This window comes from Parasteatoda tepidariorum, chromosome 8, assembly GCF_043381705.1.
Source record: "Parasteatoda tepidariorum isolate YZ-2023 chromosome 8, CAS_Ptep_4.0, whole genome shotgun sequence".
NCBI lineage: Eukaryota > Metazoa > Arthropoda > Arachnida > Araneae > Theridiidae > Parasteatoda > Parasteatoda tepidariorum.
The window spans coordinates 90,545,815-90,555,575 of NC_092211.1; the positions used below are offsets into that span (position 1 = coordinate 90,545,815).

Below are 9,761 nucleotides of genomic sequence, written 5' to 3' on the forward strand. Positions count from 1 at the left end.
ACAACGATTTTCGACCCCCGAAGAAGCGGTTGATGCATTCAAAACGCATGTTTTGGAGTTACCTCAATCGGACTGGAAAAAGTGCTTTGAAAATTGGTTCAAACGCATGCAAAAGTGTATTGATCATCATGGAGAATATTTTGAAAAACAATAAAACCAATTTCGATCCTACATATTTGTTTTTTCATTATTAGGCCAGAAATATAAATAGCAACCCTCGCATATATTGTAATTTTTACAAATTATAATTATTCAATGTAAGTTAAATATTATAGTTAAGTAATGAGAGTAAATTATTATACCTTTGTAGTGAAAGTATATGGGCTAAATATATGTATTTTTTTCTCTCCAGGACCGGCTGGTCTGGTTGGCATGATATTTGGCATTTTCCTTGGCGGAATTGCGATCAGAAAATTCAAGCCAAGACCGAGGGTGATGACGGGTGGAATTGTGTTTGCTGAATGTTTCAGCTTCTTGGCTCTAATTATATGCATGATGATAACTTGTCCTGTTTATCAAATGACCGGCACAAGTTCTGTTATACAACCACAGTAAGAATCAATCTTTCCTTTGTAAAAAGTTGTTGTGACTGTGACATATTTGAGAAATGTTAATCAATAATTTAAAATTCTACTAATCAGTATCTACTAGGTACATTTAGAATTAAGTTCTAGCCTGAAAGATATAAGTAATTAAAGTACTTAATGAATCGTTAGTTTGAGACATTAACTAACATAAATTATTATACCTTTGCAATGAAAGTAAGTTATATAGGCTATATATTTAGTTTGATTATAATTAGTTATAATTTGTTCATAATTAGTTTGAGCCATAAATAATAATTAGCTGGAGTCAAATAACTAACTTTAGTAATATCTAGATTGAGTCGTAAATAACTAACATGAGTATTTAATAGATTGAGTTCAAACTAACTATAAGTAGGTAGTAACTAGATCAAGTCATAATTATATATCGCAAATAATTACTTGATTGAGTCACACATTGAGTTGTTAAGTGGTCGACATTCGCATGTAAATATCATCCATTACTAATGTAAATACTCTAACATTAAGGAATATTTACTTTCAGAATATGTACAGTGAGTCAAGAAAGCGGACCACCCAGAATCATTTTTGATCTAATAATGATTGGATCCTCACATTCTAGGACTCATTCGTAATGGCTCGAAGGGGTGACCTTAAACATACTAATTAATTAATGCAGACGATATTTTACGTTACCGAATCAGACACGAAAACATACTCTCTCTGAATAAACATACTTTTTTTTCCCAACGAATTCGGATATCTGACCCCCAAATATAGGCGAGTAGCCTCAATGTCGGAAATCCCCCCCCCCCATAGTATTGTCAGGAGAGCTGTTCAAAGTTTGGATCCTTTAACATTAGTTTTACTATTTGCGTATTTCTCCATATCTTGCGTACTTTTCAAGCGAATTGAAAAACTTTTGTGCACAATTATAGAAATTGCTTGTCTAAAGATAATCTTGTGCAAAAAAATTTTTATTTATTATTGATTATTTTTTATTATTTTATTTATGAATAGTTGAAAGCATTTTGAATTGTAAGGTATACAATTTTTACAGCATTTTAAAATAATTTTAAAGGGCAAAATACAAATTTTGAGAGAAATCTGTCGCATAGTTCCTGAGAAAACTAATTTCAAATTTACTTTCTTCTTTAAGAAATCCGAATCTATTGAAAACTAGGTATGTTTATTCAACAAAAAGTGCAGTTTTGTGTCTGATATCTTAACTTGAAATATAGTCTACACCTATTGATTAGCCTATTTGAGATCACCTTTTCAGACCATAAAGAATGAGTTCTAGAACGCGAAAATCCAATCATTAGATCAAAAGTTATTCAGGGTGGTCCGTTAATTTTGTTGCACCAATAAATATGCTGACTCATAACATAAACTTAATACCCCCCCCCCCTATTTTACCAAAGTCATTATAAAATAATTTTAAACATTTAAAAGTGACTTAAATGTAAATGAGTAGTATGAATAGTAAATCAAATTGTATTTTTAATTTCAGATTTAGTTTGAATAACACTTGTAACACGGATTGCTTGTGCTCAACCAAAGTCTATACACCCGTTTGTGGTCCTGATGGAAAATCAACTTATTTCTCCCCCTGCTATGCCGGTTGTCAAGGTTACAACAAAACAGATGGAAAAGAAGTAAGTGGACACACTATCAGTCACAATTAATTAAGCTCCAATAATTGTTTAGCTATGGCTCCCAACATGATTATTTTTCTTTTAGTTCAGGTAGTTTATTTTAAATAATAAAGGCTAAGCAAGAGAGTGTGATCATGCGATCCGTTAACAAAACGTCGGAAGAAATACGTCATTTTAGGGCTACGAAATTTTGTTTTGAATATTCAACTTTTCTTAAGATGTGTTTTGCCGCAAGAGTAAAGTTGAAAAGTTGATTTCAAAAATAACGTTGATTAAAGTTGAATAAAGTTGATTTCAAAAATAACAAAAAGTAAAGTAAAAAAAAAAGAGTCATTAAGTGTTGCCAATTATAAATGCTGAAATTTTAAATTCTTTCTGATTTGAACTATTACAATGATAATCCCTTTAATGAGTAAAATTACGGCTCATTTGTTTCTTCTTAATCTGTATGGCTCAGTTTTTTTTCTTCTTGAGAACAGTTGATTATTTTTCATATCCAGGTATTTATATGTTATGCTAGCATATTAATAATGTTTTTATATAAAACTATAATAATTTTATATTATATTAACGAAACGTTCTTTTGTTTTTGTAGAAAATATAGAATTTTAAGGAAATAAATGATGAATGAGAGGAAACCTCTTAGTTAAAAATATATTGCATAGTATAGAGGAGACGGCATGTAATGAGAGACTCTTTTCTTTGTGTCAGCGGGGGTCGCATGTTCTATTTTAGCATGAATTGTTTTTCATATTAAGTTTATTTTCTTACATATTTCGCTGCATTTTTGGAACTTTACGAGGGGACATAAAAATCTTTTTGTACACAATTCCATACATTTAGTCGAAATCTTTTTCTAACTGAAAGGTGTATACACACTTTTATGTTCCTTCAAAACGTCATTTTTAATGACCTGACATTAGAAGTTCTTTAGATATGAAAAATTAAAAATACGACTTTTTTTTTAATGTTACGATTCATCAAAACTATTTCGTCAGATTTTGTTCGAATTTAATCTTAAAATCTTTCTCAACAGGTATTCACCGATTGTAAGTGTGTTCATGATGAATCAGGCATCATAAGGGTGGGTGAGGCGACCAAAGGTTATTGCAATTCTGAATGTCAGTGGCTCATAACATTTGTGGTTGTTTTATGCGTTGGAAAACTGCTCTCGTCTACATCAAGGGTCGCCAATGCACTCGTCACACTCAGGTATGTCCAGTTATAGTCTGTGAAAAATTGTATGAATATATATTATATTTCTAAGTGGATATCGAACACCAAGCTCAGATGCTTATTTACCATTCATGATTTCGCAAATATGACTTACATTTAGAAACCCTGTGATGACAACGATAGAATTAACTTTTTGATTAAATTAATACGGTATATTTTTGGGAAAAAGGACTGTCTTAATATTTCTTATTGCATTTCAAGGAGGCATATGGCATCCTTATTCCGAGGGCCATCTTAAAGGACAAGATTGTGATTATCTCTTATGCCTATCTTATTTTACTATGGGTCTATTCTCCTAGATGTTTTATCAAGAATCTAGTACCCATTTTGATCAAAGCTTCCGGAAAGTACTGAGTGTCTTTAAAATTTAAGTCATAAATTAAAAAGAGAACATACAAAGCTCAAAATTTAAGCGTTTTTCTCTTGAATGGTAGCATTTCGAAAATTTTGCAGAAAAAAATAATAATTTTCGAAAATTGCGAAAATTTAAGCCGCGCGACAAGCACCAATCTTAGTTTCCTAGGTTTGAGTTGAAAATAACTGACGAAATTAAAGTTTCACTATGTAAATAATTACGTATAGTTTTCATGAGTAAATCAGTCAATCGGTAGCGCAAAGTAGCTAAAATTTTTTATTAGTAGAATTCTGATGTAACGACCTTTGTGATCCAAGTGAAAAGCGACGTTACAATGTGAAGTCGCTACATTGCGAGTACTCAAAACTATAGTAAATAGTTACTCACAACTTGTGACTTACAGGGCAAAGATCAGCCATTTTTGCAAAATAAATTACTACCAGAGTACTGCAAAATCAAAGTATCAAAATCACTAAAGAAAATCAAACACGAAGAATGTCAATACCACGTGATTAACTCTGAAATATGCCACAACCCTTCACACAAGGAGGGAATGCAGTTTTCAAACAAGGGAAGTATAAATATTATTTTCTGTTGTAAAAAATTTACAAAGGAGATTGCGAGGGAACGCAATGTACGCCTCTCGAGAATGTTCAAATGGCGTTTAAAGTAACATTGCGTTCGTTTATGTATCAGTCGTTATAATAGAAGATTCGCAGTAATGGAGATCAAAATCTGAATAGAAAAACAAGAAACCTTTAAAGAACCGACAGTATAAAAAGGAAAACTCGGATGAGATTCTCTTTTCCCTCAAAATTGGTTATTCATTTGTTGAAAATATTATAGTGATTGAGTATTAAAAAGCTTGTCTATATGTTTTAAAAATATGCCACTTCGATATAAATATATTTTTTATATTTCAGGTGTGTTGACCCAAAAGACAAAAGTATTGCCTTAGGTGCTTTATCTGGAGTATTCTCCTTATTGGGTAATCAGTCTTTCTCTTTAATACCATGAATTTAAAAAAAAAATTCGTAATTATTATTTAAATATAACTAGGAGGCTCCGCCCCCTACTCGCTAACGCTCGCCAACCCCCGAGAATTGCTACGCAATCCTATGTGATTCACGCAGTGAACCATGGCTCGCTGCCCTCGCTCTCCAATGAACACANATTTTGCTAAAATACTCAAGTTTCAATACAATGTAATCCTCTGAAGAAAAAAAATGATTTAAAGTTTCCTTTACTCTACCTATAATGATGTAGGCAGCGTTTTTTTTCTTTCTGTAACTTACTTTTTTAACTTCATTCTTAAAGGGATTCAAGAGATAAGATGTTAATTATTTATGAACAACTTGTATAAGACAGAAAATAATTAAGGGAAAGCTGGAAGTGGTTTCAACTGGGTAAATTCAGGCTAAATATTTGTCCCTCAACCGGGGAGAATTTTAGACACCATTTTTTATTTATTGAAAGGAAGAAATCCACTCGTTTTTCCTACGTTTTTTTTCTTTCTTATCCTCAATTGAATGAGCCCGTAACCACGATAATAAGACTAATAGTTATAAGCTATTTAATAAGTATAACATACAAATTTTGACTTATTGTGATACACATAAGAAAAAAAAAGGTTCTGTATCGTCGGGAATCGCTAATTATTGTTTAGTACGAGGGATTTTTTAGGTACATCTAAGAAAACGCAAATCAAGTGTTTATGACCAATTTTTTATGATCGTTTTAAGCAGAAATATGTCAAAGGTAAAAATTGTACTCTTACTACATAAAAAAACCTTATAACTTCTGAATTATTAGACTTTTCAAATTGCTTCAAATCTAATTCAATTAAACGTAAAAAATACGAACGAAAATATAGTTTATTTGTATCGATAATATCAGATGCGTTAATAGGTATAGAGCTAAAATGTTGTTTTATTCATCTATTTTTACATTATACTCATTAACTCGCCTATTACACCTTTTAGTTTTATCAACTTGCTTATAATCTTATTTGGTTCTTAGTAAAAAAATGCATGGAAAACAATACCTAAAAAGTAAACTTTAAGTTTCCCATCCTTTTACCCCTTCCTCTTCCCCACTGTAAATTTAAGAGTGTAGGATTTATACTACCCTACCATAATGATGAGACATTTTCAGTTTTGATTCTTAAATTTTGAAAGAAAAATTTGAACGGTAGTGGTTTTTCCACTAATTTCCTTTTGCATCACAAGACAAAATACGATAACAAATGATAATACCTTACAATAATCGTCCCTATTCACAAATATGATAGCATAAGGGAAGAAAATATATGAAAGGAAACAATTTTTATGGGAAATGATCCTCCCTAATCCTGGTGTTATTTTTAATGGATCTTTTTTAAAAGCACAAAATGATATTCATGAAAAAACCCTTATCAATCGGAGATTTCTTAACAAAGAAAAAACTGCTTGAAAAATTGTTCGAAACTTCTTCAAATTGGGCATTTTTTAATTAATAAACTAATACGATTCACTACAAAATAATGAAAAAAAATTATGAAGTGTTTTACGCACATGCGTAGTATGAAAGAACTACTTTAAGATTTGAGACTAAGCATGAGAAATCGCATGACCTAAATTTATAAAATAATCCTATAAATATTTTTTGAGAAATTTAAAATAAAAATATCAAAAACTCTCTGTGTGTTGTCCTCTGCTGTATGATATATGAATGTGGCCAACCCTATTAACGTACTTGTTACAGTGTGGCGTGGGTACTATTGCTCGCCTCCGTTACTTAAGTACACAGGTGCCGACCGGGTAACGTTAAATAAGCAACAGTTCAGGCATCTTCCGCTGCAAAAAAAAAATGATTAGCTCGATGCCTGTCATTGGAAAAATTAATAATGAGAATGGAATCTATAGATTAAAAAGTACGTTTCGATTTAGTAAACATAAAAGTTTAAGTCCGGGTATATTTAACTTCTTGTTGGTCACGTCCTATTTAGAACTGCATTCTTCTCCGCATAAGTAAAAAGAGATTACATATTTAATAGTCATGGAAACGATAAATGCATTCTCCTCGATTCACGCATTTTCGAACGATTAGGGAGGTAAAAATGCTTCTTCTAATACTTGTGAGGGCAACCACATACGAAAGTTTCCTGGTTCGATCTTATCCTGCACAAAAAACATCTCTCCCGTCAAGTTGTTCCATCTAATTGAAATCGATGGATTCGAATATAGGTCATCTTCGTTGGGTGGAGATATTCTGTTTACGGACTTATTGATTCAATTCAAACTTATACTTAATTTTTTTTCCAGCATTCATACCCTATCCTCTAATATACGGAGCACTGACAGATGCGAGCTGCTTGGTATGGGAGAAAAGTTGTGGCAAAACTGGCAACTGCTGGATCTACGACAGCGACAAATTCAGATATTTGCTGCACGGCGTCTCAGCCGGCTTCGTTTTCCTGGGCTGCGTCACCGACGTATTCGTTTTCATTCTCAGTCCCAGATTAAAAAATCTCTACGATGACGATGAAGAAGAGAAGAAAGAGCCGATGACCGAAAGAGACGAAGTCGAAATCATCAGCAATGGAGGTATTCTGGGAGTGTTTAAAACTGGTGTCCCGAATAACAGTTTTAATCCTTTAAAAGATGAAGAAAAGACTTCCACACCTTTGTAAAGTCCTCTACTCTATTTCATTCTCGGATCCAATTTTTCGCTTGAGAAGATTACGTAAGAATGATTTGAGATACGTCATGTTTACGGATTATTGGACATCATTCTTACGTATGAGTGACGGCATTTCAAACACGAGATTCACAAAAATGATGCGAAATACAACATTCTCACTGATAGTTGGACATTCTCAACGATCAGTGGAAGCATTTCTAACATAAGAAAGGCGTGAAATATGACAATTTTAAAGATTATTGGATATTTTCCAGCTTAAGTGAATGCATTTCTTACACAAGATGGACAAGAATGATGTACGATGCATCATTTTTGCTCATCATGGGACACCAATCTTGCGTAACAGACGAATGAACTTCTTATTATGACAGTGAGAATGACATGTGATATAATTCAGCGAGCGAATGTCATTTTTTACGTTTTATTGACAATCATTCGCTCACAAAAAAACGCTATTCTCACTCTATTTTAGAATAATAACGGAATACGATAGAGCAAATCTTCGTTATTCTATCGTTCCACTTTAATACGCGTGAGAATTATGTCAGAGTCATGTAAAGTTTTATTAGATAGTTCTCATCTATCTTGTCTATTGCTCGATTATGTGTGGGTTATATGTAAAACAATGCGGCAAGATCACTGTATCCTTATGTCATAACGAGTGTTCCTATTTTACGTCATTCTTATGCAATTTTCGGTAGTGTAACCTCGATCCGAGAATCGTCCCTTCAAAGACTGGTGGAAATTTCTCCCACAAAGAGCTTATTTATTGATTATTGCATATTTCATCTATGTTACACATTTTTTTAAAATTTAAATGCTATATGTTCTGTAAAGAAATTCTTGAAGAAGAAAAAAAAATGTTTTGGTTAGTCATAGTTATGTAGTCTGCACATAATTTATGTTCACATATAGACTCATCATTTATCAAATTTGCCACAACACTTAGTGAGTTATAACTATTCAAAGCATACTTACTTGAGACATTATCTCTCAAAAAAAAAATTTCATAAAATTTTGATCAATACACATTATGATTCACGACTGACGCAAGATGCATAATGTACGATACTAAATAATCATATAGCGTTCAATGATAAAAATAACATGTTTTTTATTCAAAACATTTCAGTGAATTTCTTTAACCAAGCACGTTGATTCTCTATTATTTTTTTCGGTTCAGTCTTTGCGCCAGTGTCACTGTAATATTCCCCACTCAGAATTTTTTAATTTTTACTTCTTAATAATAAGTAAGTTAGAAAAAACCGGGCCAAATTTTTTTTTATTAGAAATTACCCGAAACTAGTTGCTGACTGTAACTATATTGTTTGTAAAATAGTGAAAGCTATTTGTTTAAACAAAAGTATTTTGGAAACTTCCATTACGAAACATTTAATTTTAACTCCAACGATTGAACTCTTTAATTTCTAATTGCTTGAAGATTTATGTTTAGTAAGTTCAGCATCTAATAACGTCTATTTTCTTATAAAACTTAAATCAGGTTTAAATGTTATTATTTCGTTAATGTTAATGTGAAATTAAAACACACAATGAATGAGTGTCTGCAGAGGATCAAAAATTTATTTATGATTCCTAACTTCATTTACTTAAAGTTACAAACAAATTAAATTCAAAATCATTAATGTTTATCGATTCTTGTTTGCTTATCAATGTTTTAATTTTATCCTATAATTAAAGATCTCATTAGAAATAAACACGTTTTTTTACTTCTCTATTTGAATGTATATTTCCGGTTTTATTTAGCCAGCTGGGATGAGTCTTTAGTTTTTGACAAATTTGTTTTTCACTGTCTATATTCATATAAGTATTTAATTTAAAATGGGTGTTCTCTAAAAAACTGCAACTAGTGTAGCACGGCTCCTTGAAAGATCCTTAAGAATTAAAAATTGGTTTTAATCATTCGGAGTAGCCCACTGGCTGTGGATTTCAGAGAACACCCAATGTAATGTTATTACGTGAAAATTATATTTTACATAATTTAATTGCAAATCGTCAAACGTAAGTGTAAGATGAATTTAATTAAAATATTTTGACGTTTTAGGTTTTTTTCTTTCTGATTTTTGTGAGTAAATATAACAACTGTTATCGATCGAATCGTGAAAATTGAAAAAATTATTGTTTGGAAGTGAGCCGTGTTTGGAAGATTTTACCTTTAACACAGAAAAAGACACCGGTGTCTCATGCTGTATTTCGTAACCTTACATTATTGAAATGCTAAATATAATATTTTTCATTTATTTTGACAAGTATGAAAAATATGTTTAG

The 9,761-nt window shown here is 31.6% G+C and overlaps 1 protein-coding gene across 3 annotated transcripts in view; it reads left to right on the forward strand.

Annotated features, from left to right (window-relative positions):
- LOC107442145 (solute carrier organic anion transporter family member 74D) overlaps positions 1–9,536 on the forward strand; it is a 57,697-nt gene extending 48,161 nt beyond the window's left edge. For all 3 annotated transcript variants that reach the window (XM_016055616.4, XM_071184363.1, XM_016055618.3), the window contains 5 exons: positions 353–551; positions 2,059–2,203; positions 3,240–3,415; positions 4,718–4,782; positions 7,097–9,536. In XM_016055616.4, the coding sequence (XP_015911102.1) occupies positions 353–551; positions 2,059–2,203; positions 3,240–3,415; positions 4,718–4,782; positions 7,097–7,464 (953 nt within the window). In that variant the 3' untranslated portion in view covers positions 7,465–9,536. The remainder of the gene's footprint in view (positions 1–352; positions 552–2,058; positions 2,204–3,239; positions 3,416–4,717; positions 4,783–7,096) is intronic.
- Positions 9,537–9,761: the final 225 nt, after the last annotated feature.